Genomic DNA, 14,271 nt, shown 5'->3' on the forward strand with positions numbered 1-14,271 from the left:
CCAGTTTCGTCTATGTTCCATATGTCTTGAGGACCAAAATTTTCTCTTAGAAGAATCTTTTCCAAATTTTTGTTGAATTCTTCCACTGTTGTTCTATTAAAGGCCGAGGATCTTGCAATGCTTGTAGCTTCTGGTAACCGTACAGATAATTCTCAATTTCGTTTCATGAAACCACGAAACCAGTCATAACCTGCTATTTTGTTCTGATCCCATTTCTTAGGGTAAGTTTTCTTGTTCCTAACTGCATATTCAAATGCAAGTATGCGACAATTAACTGTATCAAGCCCATGAAGTTGCGATGCCTTTTTCAAATAACTGGCTAGCAGTGTTTCCTTTTCTTTTGTGAACACTTGAGAGACACTGTAGTTAGGTTCATAAACTGTTGAAGTATTAGTTTTTTCATCTTTATACTTTCTCACATATCTATGAAGTGTTATTTTATCAATGTCAAACTTAAGTGCAGTTTTTCTTAAGCCTATGCCATCTTCAACTACTTCCTTAACAGCAGCTTTCATGACATCATGGGGTACTTTTTTTTCGTTGTTTAGCTTGCGGGTTTGGTTTATAAAACATCAGCATCTGGAACAAAAAGTTACAGGAGTATAAGCAAAACAGAGCTGTTTGTTAAGTACTAGCTACCCATTATTTTTAAAAGGCCTACTATAGTTGATTATGTGATTAACTATGAAAAGCATACATTACATATTTTTAAACAAATATTATGTCAGTGAGGTGGCTATCATAATCTGAACTATATACCTGTTATTTACTGATAGGTTAACACAAAACCTTTAAAAGTAAGATTGAAATCACTGAAATCCCTCAACAATAAAGATTTCCATCTAGAAAATTGTCATAATAGCCTAGGCCTACTATATGCATAATAATAAACAACGTCATGCACGTATCAGGTCTCTCCAACCATAGTGTATGAAGTGTCCCCATACTACTGTACATTCAATTAAAAAAGTTAACATTTATATTATAAATATTAATTTAAGAGCACTTTACACTTTAGGTTAGCTTTGTTAATAACTGAAACTTGTGAAGTACAAAAAATATTTATGCTACATAAATTGTTGAAAAAGTAATAATAGTTTATAGAAACAATGTTTTACTTCCTCTGAATGCTGAATCACAGTTATTTTTTGATTCTTCCTAGAATATTTGCTTCTTGGCCTGTATCACAACAAACAATATGGAGGTACCTGTAACAAAGAACTAAAAAAAAACTAAAATGCAGGAAAACCAACACAGTAAAAATTAAACCACTTGTATCAAGTCTCCCTATGTATCAACCCTCCCCAGTCTCCCCTACTAGTGCTGGTGATATCCTCACATCACTTATGGGAGTAGTGCGATAATTCAACAAGAATAACGGCAAGTCCTGTTTGGTGTAATCAGATTTTATTATTGTTTTCTTTGCGATTCCTACTGCCTTTTCTGTTAGTCCATGTCCTTTTGGATAATGTGGACTTGACGTGATTATTTGAAAACCCCATTGTTTTGCAAATATGGTCATTTCATAACTTCCAAATGGCATATTGTCCGTGATTAGTTTTTCAGGGATTCCCAGCCTACTGAATATTCCTGAGAGTATTGCAATGACAGATTTACTTGTCTTATTGTGCAACTGTTCTACCTCAAGTAGGGTTACCAGATACTGATAACAAAAAAAGAGGACATTCACCTCGCAAAAGGAGGACATTTCACTAAAAAAGAGGACAATATATTTAAAAAAAAAAAAAAGCCATGAATTAATTACAATGGAGTACGATATTTTACAATGTTTTGGCATTTAATACAGTTTCAGTATAAAGAATCAAACAAACTACGCATATACAGCATATTAAAAACACGTACTTCTGCATGTGCTGCTACCTGTCAAGCTGTCATAGAACTACTTACTAGTGGGGTGACTGCGGACAGCGTATTAGCGCGCACCGCGCGCTTTACTCAGAGTGTAACTGCAGGAATTATCTCACTTTATAAAAAAGCCGGACATTTTGGAGCATTAAGGAAAATCCGGCCGGACGCAAAAAAAATACATAAAAAGGAGGACATGTCCTCCTTTTGCCGGACGTCTGGTAACCCTAACCTCAAGCCACCTAGATAAGTCTACTACTACTAGGTAGGATCTCCCTTCATGTTCTGCTATGTCCGCTGACACAACCTGGAATGGGTAATCAGGAATCACAGTAGACAGAAGTGGTTGTTTGACATTTTTGTTACTGAACCTCTGATACACGTAACATGATAGTATAAAGTCAATTATTTGCTTTGTGATGCCTCACCAATAAAAATGTGATTTGACTTTACTGACAGTCTTGTTGCATCCCTCATGTGTTTCATGAAGTAATTGAAGAGCATGCTGTCTAAGACAGCCCGGAACAATGAGCCTTACCTTAAAGTATACTAGCCCCTTTTCAACATAAATTTCATTTCTAATGTTGTAGTAATGCTTTAGTTCTTCCCCTTCTTCCATTCGAGTGGGCCACCCATTTTGTACATAATTTAAGACTTTACTTAAATGAACATCCATGTGTGTTTGTTCAACATACTGTTGATATCTGTCCCTTGAGAATACAACTTCAGCCATCCCTACAACATGAACTACTACTTTCATTGTTGCATCATCTTCCACTGTTGTGACTGGAAAGTTTCTAGATAACAAATCTGCAATATGCATTTCTGCTCCTGGTAGATAGCATACATCTAAACTATACATCAACAACTATAACCGTAATCTCTTAAGCCAAGTATTTTTAATTTGTACCATTTGCTTTTTCATCAATGTTACTAGTGACTGGTGATCTGTATACACTGTTATTCTGTTGCCATTTATGTAATAATTTTTCACATGCATAACTTAAGGCTAGAAGCTCTTTTTCCACTTGTGCATAGCCTTGCTCGGTTGCCGTCATGGATCGAGAAGCAAAATGTACCGGCTGTCTTGCAATAAACAGCAACCCAACCCATTTTGACTTGCATCTCTCGTGATGTTTTTACTAGGGTCAAAGCTAGCTAATGTGGGAGCTGTGCTGATTAACTTTTTTACATTTTCAAATGTGGTCTGCTGTCTGTTGGTCCATGTCCATAAAACATCTTTCTTGAGAAGCTCTCTGAGTGGTGTAACCACTTCAGAAAAGCCTGGTACAAAGTCCCTCAGATAGTTCATGCCCATGAGTTGCTGTAACTCCTTTTTACTACGGGGTTCTTTCAAGCTCTCTATAGCTATCACTTTGTCCGGGTCTGGGTGCACTCCTTCCTTGCTCACTAGAAATCCTAAGTATTTAACCTGGGGAACACAATACTGAAACTTTTCTGAATTAAACTTTATGTTATACCTAATAGCCCTGGCCTACACTCTCTCGAAGATTATGTCATGCTCTTCTTTGGTATCAGCACAGATTAATATATCATCAAAGTAAACAAACACTCCAGGTATTGTCACCAAAGTACTTGTTGAGATTTTGTGAACGTGCATAACTAACTTACTGAACTCCTCATCAAGTGGTACCTGATAAAATCGTTCCTGTAGATCAAGCACTGAGAACCTCTTCTATAGTTGGAATGGAACAATATTCTCTCGACACATACCTGTTAAGGTCTTGAGGATCCAGACACAGGTGAAGCGACCCATTTGGCTTCTCTACAGCCACTAATGTATGGACCCTCTCCATCGCTTCTGAGCACCGCTTGATGATATTTTTACTCTCCAGGCTCTCTAAGGTGTCTTAACTTACTTTTGATTGAGAGTGGAACCCTTAGACTAGGATTGGCTACTGGAACTGCATTCTCCTTTAATTGTAACTTATACACATCTGGGAAACATGCCACTCCTTTAAAAGCTTGCTTGTGCTTGTTGACAACTTCCTTTTGTTCACTGCCCTTCGCCCTATCTGAGTCGATTGTCCCTACTCTCTGTATAAGACCCAGCTCAACACACGAATCCAGCCCCAGTATTGGACTTGCTCCCTCATCTGGTACAACCATAAACTCTGCAAGAACTATCTTCTTGTTTGTTTCACATTCCACTACTAGTTTACCTAATGGCTTCACCTGAGACCCCCCAAAGGTTTGTAGTCTGACTGTCGTTTTGCTCAACGCTCACTGCTGCTTTCTACACCATAACCTACAGCAAACATCTTCCTGTCCCTCCCGGTGCTTTTGCGTCTGTCTTTTCGCAAGTTAAATTTGTCTTTATTTTTACATGCCACTGCGAAATGATTAAAGCCTTGGCACTTATTGCATGGTTTCTCATAAGCCGGAATTCCGTACCGCGTGTTTTCTCATACACTGAGTAAGGTAAATGTACCAGTAGTCGTCATGCTAAGAAGAGTTTTAGAAAAAAAAATTGTGTAGGGAAGACTGAGGCACGACGAGTCGCAAAAATTCTAACTATCAAATTTATGTCTAAATATGAAATTATAGGTTCACTATTGTGTACATAAATAAAGAAAGGTATATATTTCAACACACATTTATGTTAGTTAGCCTACTTCGATTAGTATTTCATACAAAAATTTTAATATGGTTTTTTAGAAGTGACCGATAGTGCCCCATACTTGGGGCACTATGGGTCAGTATCTGGGGCACTATGGGTCATTCTTATGAAACAGAGTTTTGGTCTAAAACATGAAGTTGAATTGTTTTTAAAATAGGTTTAATTAAATAAATATGCTTAAAATATTAAATGAACACAAAATATCAATTACAGTTACAGCAAAAATATGAAAACCCGCCATAAAAATTACACTTTATCCATAGCAAACGATTTAGAAATAGCCACTTGTCTGTAAGTAGACATTTTAGCGCATGTTGAATAAATCAAATGACACAGCAAATTTTAAAAATGATCTTTGGCGATCAGTTTTGTTATCACATGTTTCAGGCCTTGGCAAGACAAACAAGATATTGGAGCGTCCCGCTATCGAAATATATCTTCTTGTGGAAAAATAATGGCCATTCTCCCATAATTGTAAACTTTAGCTGTATAAAATTTTGATTTATAAAAGTCATTTTTTATGCTGGTTTTGATTATATCTTAACTCGTTATATATTACAAAATAGGAACCAGCACTTGTACGCAAACTTTAAAGTTAAATTAATTTTTAACAGCAGTTTGAATACAATAAAAAAATTATAAGATGTCACTACTGTCCCTTCAAGTAGGCCTCATAAATATAACTGTAAATAGTTATTTGCTGCTACATACAGGGTGGCCTTGAATATGTGTTACAAATTGATAGGGATGGTAGATGTAGATGCGTGGAAAACATTTTATTAAGAAATCCATGTCCGGAAATGAATCCTTATACCTGAAAACTGCGCAACAAAGTAACAGAGGTAAGTAGGCAACCTGGCAGGGACGGTGACGTCGGATGTCAATAACGACACATGTGTATCTGTGTTTATGCAGGTTTAATCATACGCTTTACATTTGCTGCTCAAAATGTCCTCCGCTACACCCGATACATGCAGTGCAGTGCCGCAACAGGTTGCGTCGCACATCGGCGAAGACAGCTGGTGTGTTTCCTATGGTCTGAAACGCAGCATGTATCCTGCCCACCAGTTCATCCCTGATATGTACAGAAGTGGCGTACACAAGGGACTTCACATGGCCCCAAAGGTTGAAGTCCAAAAGCGAGAGGTCGGGGGAATGCAGTGGCCAGGCAATGGGACCACCCCGTCCTATCCACCGCTGTCCAAATGCTCTGTTCAGGTGGTCACGAACACAGAGGGCGTAGTGAGCTGTTACTCCATCACACTGGAACCACAACGATGCGCGAATATCAAGTCTGACGTCATCCAACATGTCAAGTAAAACATCGTGCAGAAACCGCAGATACTCTGCAGCGTTGAGGCGTGGTGGCAAAATGTGTGGCCCTAGTACACTGTCATTTAGTATCCCAGCCAAGATGTTCACTGAAAATCGCTGTTGGTGGCGGGTTGGATACGTCGTGTGGCTGTGTTGGTCGGCCCAAACGTGAGTGTTACGGTTATTGAACAAGCCATCCCTGGTGAAGCAGCTCTCGCCTGTGAACAGCACATGCTGTAGGAACTGTGGCATATTTTCGCAGCACTGCAGCAACCATCGGCAAAATGCATGTCGTGCAGGACAATCAGCTTCTTGTAAAGTCTGTACCTTCTGTACATGATACGGGCGCAGAAGTTGTTCCTTTAATACCAGTGCAACAGATTGACGGGAGGTGTGCATGGCATGTGCTATTGCCCGTGAGATGGCCGTAGATGGTGTGTCCTGAATTTGTTCCAGCACCTCTTCCTCAAAGCTAGGTGTCCGTATTGTCCTTCTCGAACCACTTGCTGGCTTCGTGACGTGCAGCGAACCCGTTTCCCGCAAACGGCGGTCAATGCGTGCGAACATTGTGTGTGCAGGGTTCCGTTGGTTAGGGAACCTCTCACGATACTGTCTCTCCGCCTCTCTTCCATTGCCGCCAGCTGCACCATACACTAAATGCATATCGGCTAGCTCTGCCAGTGTGTAGCCATCCATGTCGCCTCTGCAACTGCGACAATAGCGAGTGTAACACATGCACGGTGACTCGTGCGGTCACTGATCGTCAAATCGGGTAGTAGGTAAGACAACACAACATGTTTTCACTGGCTTGTCGCCTAGTTGCCTACCTACCCGTTACTTTGTTGCGCAGTTTCAGGTATAAGGATGCATTTCCGGACATGGGTTTCTTAATAAAATGTTTTCCACACATCTACATCTACCATCCCTATAAAAGTGTAACACATATTCATGGCCACCCTGTATATAGTATTGTGTCTTAATATATTAATATATAATTTAATTAGAAATAGATAAGTTATACAGGATAGGTGCAGAGATTAACATTAAAAAAAATAGCCATTCGAAAGTAATAACAAAAACTTGATAATTTTATGTTACACGGTATTGCTTAATTTATCAAGGTCCAAAATCAAAATAAAATAGCACTTATGCTGTTCAATAAAACACAATAAGCTACTGGTTATCCCAGTATTAAAAAAATTGTGTGCAGTTAAAATGTACAATATTACGCTCCTGTACAATAAGAATCAACTTATGAATGAGCTAAAACATGTTGCCATTTTCTGTCTATTTCAACATCACTTGCGATTGTAAAATGTCTTGAAGACACAGGGCACGGTGCAGCTTCAATCAAACACAAGATTTCATCTTCAGGCACTACATGACTGTCTGGTTTGGTAGGCCAATAAAACCGCTTTCCAGCTCGGGACATGAAAGTGATCGTCACCATGTTGCCATCAACATCTTCAACTAAGCCTGTAAAACCCAATCAACTTTTGTAGAATTATTTATGTTTGACTAATAAAATTAATTATTTCTTACTTAGCTGAACTTACCTGGATACCACTGTTCATCATAAATAACTGCAACCCATTTTCCAACAAGTGATGTTTTACTGTCATTTCTTTTAGATTTATTTACAAGTGTTGATCCATTGCAGTCATTGTCTAAATGCAGAAAATTGAGGAAAATAACTCAATGGAGATACATAGATTATGTGATGCAAATCAAGTAAATTGTGTACTGTGTCTCTCATTTAAACTACAGAACAACAATCTCAATAAGAGAACTGTTTAATAGTAACCAGGAAGTTGTTAAAAACAAATGTAATATGAACAGAACATAACTACTTACATGGAGAATAACATTACATATAATGCTTTGTAAAAGGATACTTGCAACCAAAGAGTGATGAAGTAAATCTACAGATGAGGGATTTAAGCTAAAATGTTTGCATTCTTTGTTGGTAGCGCACATGAAACAACTCAAGTATCGTATCTGTAGCTTTGAAGGATCATTTTTATTCCATGTAACTTGGTGTAGTTTCATTGTATTAGGTACTTGAATACAAGAACTACTCAGTTTTATTTCATCAACATTTGTTATATCTGTTTCTTCTACTTCAAAAAGTTTGATATTAAGATTGCAATTTGATAATGTTTGTAACAATCTTTTAGCATCTATTATGTCTGTTCCATATTCTACGGCCTGATCTGCTGTGTTCTTTAAAACTCCCCCTATTCCATCTGCTGGACCCTTTCCATGTCCACTTTCAGTAAAGTTCCATGTAACATTTTCTAGTTGGAATTTGCATGCAAAATAAGTCAGAAGAAAAAAATTAGTTCTGTTCCTATATTGAGTTGTTGGCCCATCACTTTGAAAGTCTACTGTGTTGACATCTGGAAACTCATCTTGAACAACCTGTAGTATCCTATGCACATGGGCCCATACGGCACAGGCATCATGCCTCAAACACTCGGATATTGTACAAAGAGACATCACAGAATAACCATCTTGGTTTTGTGTAACTACATTACTGGTTTCTTTAACTTCCTTGTGAAAGTAAATTACACCTGTGTGTAGTGTAACCTGATCTTTAGAGGCTCCAAAATGTGCACTCTGAACTTCATTACACTTGCAAACGTAATTTTCCGAAAAATCAATGACAACAAGAATTTCATTTGCATTAAGTGATGTTTTAAGCTTCTTAAGTGTAGAAAATTGATGCCACCAATTGAATGTGTGCTTTAGAAAACTTGCTAAGTTTTCTTGAGCTTTTGCAATGAGCTGTTGGATGTCACAAACAATTTTTTCTTTCTTTGTTAATTTAACGTTGATTGTTTTCCCATTTTTGTCAATTCTTTCTTCGGTTTTTGGAGTCCATTGATAATAAAATGTCTGTTCCGACAGTTTTCTTTCTACTGTTTCTATGGGCAAAGCCTTATTTTCACGACTGCATTCTCGGTACATACATTCTTTGGAAAGTTTACTACAACAAACAAAGTTACTCACGTCACTGACATTTTTGACTTTCAGCAGTTTATGATAGTGTAGCTTATCTATCAAAAATTGTTAGTTTGCATGTTTTGTGCATAAACAAGTATCCCTGTCGGACACTTGAGGATGAACAACCCAAAACGGTTTCAGTTTACAGAAGGTTGCATATGATATGCTAATGTTGTTTGGTTTAGTTTCATTAAATTTCCTATGTAAATTCTTCAATGAATCAAGAAGAACTCTTTTTTCTTTTTGGTTTTGTTCTTTGTGACACTCTTTTTTACCAGGTGTTGATATCTTCCTCATAAAATCTACAAACCATATCTTTTGTTTGTTGCGACATTGCATTTTGTTTTTGTTTTCTTTTGACAGGTTGTCTTCCTATATGAAGTGTCTGTCGAACACTGAGAAATCCTGTTTCGTGTAAAAGTCTGTATTTTTTTATAGTTTTACCAGAAACAATATTTGTGAGGCGTCGCTTATCTTTCTCTGTAGAATGTTTTGCAGTGTTGGATAGCTCAGACATAAGTACTTCACCAAAAAGCAGTTTTTTTTAATGTCTTTCTGGGTGCCTGATTATAGCATTTTCTTCACTTTAGAATTTGGTGATGGAGAACCCATTGTATTATTTTGTACCTTGATTCTTTGAAGTCGTTTCTTTAGTTTCTCTGCCTTCCTCTTGTATTTATCAACATCTTTCTCACTTCTTTTAAGAGCTCGATACACTGCACTTCTATTCTTCCTTACTTTTTTCCTGCCTGATTGCCTTCTCTTGTTGGGAATTGTTCTGTCTTGAATTGGTGGTGGTGTTGGTGACGAAGTCTCTAGAAAAGCTACCACTTCATCATGAGCTTTCTTAGTTTGTCTGTTTTTTCTTTTCTTTGTCTTTCTCTCCAGTCTTTCCTCCTTTGTCGCTTCTCTCTAGGCGATAAATCTGTGATTAACTTTATTTTGCCTTTCTGCTTTCTTGTCTGGTAAATTTCTCTCTCTCTTTGTCTTGCCTCAGGATCCTGTTTCATTCTTTCCCTTTGCTTTCTTTTTTCTCCCGTTCTTTCAAACGTTTTTCTTCTGTTGTTATCTTCTTACTTTTTTTTGCAGATGATATCTTGTTACATAACACTTTTGTACTATGGCACAATGGCACATCAGAAGTAGGCCTAATGTCATTGTTTATGGCAGTGATGGCCAACTGGCGGCCCGTGGTAACGTTTTATGTGGCCCGCAAAAACTATCCGTCGAGACGAAAACACACTTATGCAACGGTTTTACAATAGCTGGAAAAATGTTAATTTAAACTACTGGCAAATACACAGTCGTTGCTACACTCATTCTGCTTTGCATTGGCTTGCATTTCATTACAAACTATACAAATGTCATAGCTCCAACCAAATTAATATTTTTATCGAACACAGCTGCCGAGTAAATATGAGAGTTTGACATATTGCGTGACAAAGAAGCGTAGCGATTTACCGGCTGAGCCAGCAACCTTACGTATTTATTTCGAATGTCAAAAGAGCGCAGCACCATGACTCATATGGCATCATAATAGCAAGGTAACTCGCGGCACACAGATTATGTACTTGTTTACGTTTCGCAAGTTATTTGATGTTGTAGTTAGTTTGAAATGTTTTCCAAATTTAGGAAAGTAGACCGTGAGAATCGTGTTTTCAAAGAAGAATGGGAACTCAAATATTTGTTTATACTTAATAAGGACATGAAACCTCAGTGTTTAGTTTGCCTTCAAGTGCTAGCTCTATTAAAAGAATACAATCTCAAACGGCACTTTTTATCAAATAATCAACACAAATATGAAAATTGTTCAGGCGAGTCATGAAAACATCTTGTTGAACAACTGGAAAAAACTAATTTCTCAGCAAAAGAGTGTATTCACCAGTGTGTCAAGAAACCAAGAAGCATGTCTTTTAGCCTCGTACATTGTTAGCTACGAGCTAGCGAAAGCGAAAAAACCACTTAGTGATGGGGAATTCATCAAAAACTGTGCATTAAGAATGGCAGAATCATTTAATGAAGGTAAGGTGGCAAAAGAGTTTAATTCTGTGTCTCTGTCAAAACAAACTGTTACTAGGAGAGTTGAAGATATTAGCAATCAAATACTGACAAACCTGAAAGGTTCTATTTCTGACTGTTCGTATTTTTCGTTAGCTCTCGATGAAAGCACAGATGTTACCGACCCTAGTCAGTTGTTAATTTTTGTAAGAGCCATCCAAAAAGATTTCAGTATTATTGAACTATTAAAAGTATGTTCTTTGCATAACACAACCAAAGTTCTAGATATTTTTAAGGAAGTTAACAATGTAGTTGAAGAACATGTAGGTTATGAGAAACTATTTTCAGTTGTCACAGACGGTGCTAAAGCAATGGTTGGAACATTATGTGGCTTTGTTGGACTTTTAAAACAAAAAAAAAAAAGCTACCCTGCCCACTCTGCATTGCATTATACATCAGGAGGCATTGCGTGCCAAATCAGTAAGTGTGTCAGGCACAATGGCTACTATTGCCAAGATCACCAATTTGATAAGATTGGGGGGGGGGGGGGGGGAGTTTACCGCTATTTAATTCTCAGAAAATTTCTGACATTTTTAGAAGAATTGGATTGTGCTTATGGTGATTTATTATTAGACACGGAAGTTAGATGGCTTAGTCGAGGAAAGTGCCTAGTCAGATTTTTTGAACTGCGGAATGAAATACTTTCCTTTTTGAGTGACAATGTTCCACACTCAACAGATCTCCAGGAAGTACTGAAAAATGTTGATTTCTTGAAAAATTTAGCTTTTCTCAGATATCACCCAACATCTGAATATTTTGAATTTGCAGTTGTAGGGAAAAAATCATACTGTTATCGAGATGATGGGTTTCGTTGATGGATTTGGAAAAAACCTCAAGTATTTAAGTCTGCACTGGAACGAAATTACCTCTTCCACTTTCCAAACTGTAAGAAGCTCTCAGGTGAAGAAATGGTTACTTTCGTGCAGTTTGTGGAAAATATTAACCAACTGGCTTCAGAATTCGACAGGAGATTTCAAGATTTTGAAACATTCTGTTCTAGCATGGAACTATTCAACAATGCTTTGAAGTGTAGCATTCAGTTTCAGCCAAGAGAATTGCAGCTAGAACTCTGTGAACTCCAGTGTGATCCCTCTGTTAAAATGTCCATAGCACCTGAAGTAGATTTTTGGAAATTACTTTCGTATGAATGTTATCCTTTGATAAGGAATTGGGCCCTGAAACTGTGTTCAATATTCTCAAGTACGTACATTTGCAAAGCAGCTTTTTCAGCATTGAAGCACATAAATTCAAAGGGTAGGAATAGACTTTCCGATGACGTGTTATCACATTTGCTTCGTGTGGCAACACCAAAAATATATGTGGATTTTATGTCGTCGGTGAACAGTGTCTAAAAGCCAGAGTGCTCTCACTAAGTACTAGAAAAAAAAATGATAAGTGTATTTATAGAAGGTGTCTGTTTTTTAAGAAATTCTTCGAATTATTTTTCTCTATTTAGTCAATTATAATAGAGATCATAAGTAAAAGTAAACAGAACATACAAAAAATGTGTTTTTTAGAATTCCGTAAAATTGTAAAAATTATGTCAGTGTGTGGTTTGGCCCTTGAGTGTACTTTGAAGTGCTATGTGGCCCCTGAAGTCAACAAAGTTGGCCATCACTGGTTTATGGTATCTGATTGCACTTTTGCTTTCCCTTTTTTTACTTGCTGATTAGATGTGATCCCCAAACTTGTTGAAGGTGCATTATAGTCAAAAAGATCCATGTCACCTTTGAAAACCAGTTTCACATGTATTAAGATGTCAAATTTCCATTTGCAATTAAACCATTTTATTTATTTCCTAAAAAAAAAAAAATAATAATTGTAACATACATAGTTACATAAAAATACTAATTAACATATATGCAGAAGTCACTACTGTCCTGTTGTTGTCACCACTGTCCCCATGACGACAGTTGCTTTTAAGGGACAGTAGTGACTGGGACAGTAGTGACAATATTATTAAAATGGTCACTTTTAAATAGGTTAGAATTTACTAGGAAAGACACTAAGACCTTTGGTAAACAGAAAACAAATCTGTTTCATGCAACTAAAATATTTGTATACCAATTAACACTAATACATAAATAAACATTAGGGACAGTAGTGACAATAATAAACATACTCTTACCTTTTAATACATTTTAAAGATAATAAAATTGCTGTGAAACATAACAACCATGAATTGTGTTTCTTGCTACAAACAATATGGCTTCCTGCACTTGAAACTGCTGTGGTCAAGGCTAATGAAGCATCTCTGGTGAGTATTTGAGGAACTATTTACATAGGGACAGTAGTGACTATACAAACAAGGGACAGCAGTTCAATAAACCCAAATAAATTACAAAATTTTTTTACTAGTAAGTGGACATTATTGTATTATCTTTTACAATGATTAATTTTAGAAAAAAAATTGTTTTCTGTATTATTTTATAAATTACACTTGTAACAGGACTTAACATTCATTATTTTGGGTTGGGTATAAGAGACAGTAGTCACTTTTGGGTTCTTAAAATTTTCCTGTAGCCAAAGTTATTTACTCTGACTTTAAAAATGTCATAAAAATAAGAAAAACACACACAACAAAATAATTTAAGAACATAACCATTTATGCTTAACTAATATGAACAATATAAAATTCCAGGGACTGAAAATTTACACTTATGGGAGAATGGCCCATAAACTTATCAAGGGTTTTCTTTGAACTTCTCATAAATTTCACCTCGTATTCTTTTCCTTCATTTGATTCATTTGTAATCATCAACACCTGTCCAACATAGTGCATTTTACTTTTCTTATCCTGAAACTCCACAAGAACATAGTCACCTTCATTTGGCTCTGTATCGCGTGAAAGAAATGATTTATGATTTTGCTGAGTTTGGATTTGGGATTCCATACAGTTATAACAATCACTGTCTGTTGGGCTAATCACTTTGTCTTCACCTTCGGTTTCTGAATAATCTTTCTCACTAACAAAAAGGCGACGTTTCACTACTGCTGATTTTATTTTATTTGTTTTTTTTTTATCTTTTTCTTCTTGTTTTTATCTTTTCCCCAACAGAATTTCTCTCTGTGGTGTAGCAGTTAAAATCTTGCTGCTTCCCAACTGTCTGCGTTTCCTAGTGCCTGTTCGGTGTTCTGCTTTTGGGTATCCTCGAAATTCTGTAGGACTTTTGAAATGCCGTGGAGCACTATCACCTATTTCTTCATCATTCACAAAACTTGTCACAATGCATGATGTATCATTACTCGCCACATATTGCACAGCTTTTGGGCAAGCTTGTGATGGACCCGGAATGTCTGTTTCCTTTGATGTGAAATTTGATGACTGGGACAGTTCTGAAACTGAGCTAGGGAGGAAGTCATCACTAAAAACATGTGGATCATGA

At 36.9% G+C, this 14,271-nt stretch overlaps 1 protein-coding gene across 1 annotated transcript; it reads right to left on the reverse strand.

Moving 5' to 3' along the window:
• Nucleotides 1–3,503: 3,503 nt before the first annotated feature.
• Nucleotides 3,504–7,405, reverse strand: LOC134536611 (uncharacterized). The gene is made up of 2 exons (XM_063376403.1): nt 7,378–7,405; nt 3,504–7,297 (listed from the first exon to the last, which is right to left on the reverse strand). The coding sequence occupies exon 2, from the start codon at nt 6,554–6,556 to the stop codon at nt 5,438–5,440; it is 1,119 nt and encodes a 372-aa protein (XP_063232473.1). The 5' UTR covers nt 6,557–7,297; nt 7,378–7,405; the 3' UTR covers nt 3,504–5,437.
• Between the last annotated feature and the right edge of the window lie 6,866 nt (nt 7,406–14,271).

This window comes from Bacillus rossius, chromosome 11, assembly GCF_032445375.1.
Source record: "Bacillus rossius redtenbacheri isolate Brsri chromosome 11, Brsri_v3, whole genome shotgun sequence".
Taxonomy (NCBI): Eukaryota; Metazoa; Arthropoda; class Insecta; order Phasmatodea; family Bacillidae; genus Bacillus; species Bacillus rossius.

Coding starts and splice junctions, on each gene's coding strand:
- LOC134536611 (XM_063376403.1), bottom strand. CDS start 6,556: ATGTGTTACACTCGCTATTGTCGCAGTTGCAGAGGCGACATGGATGGC.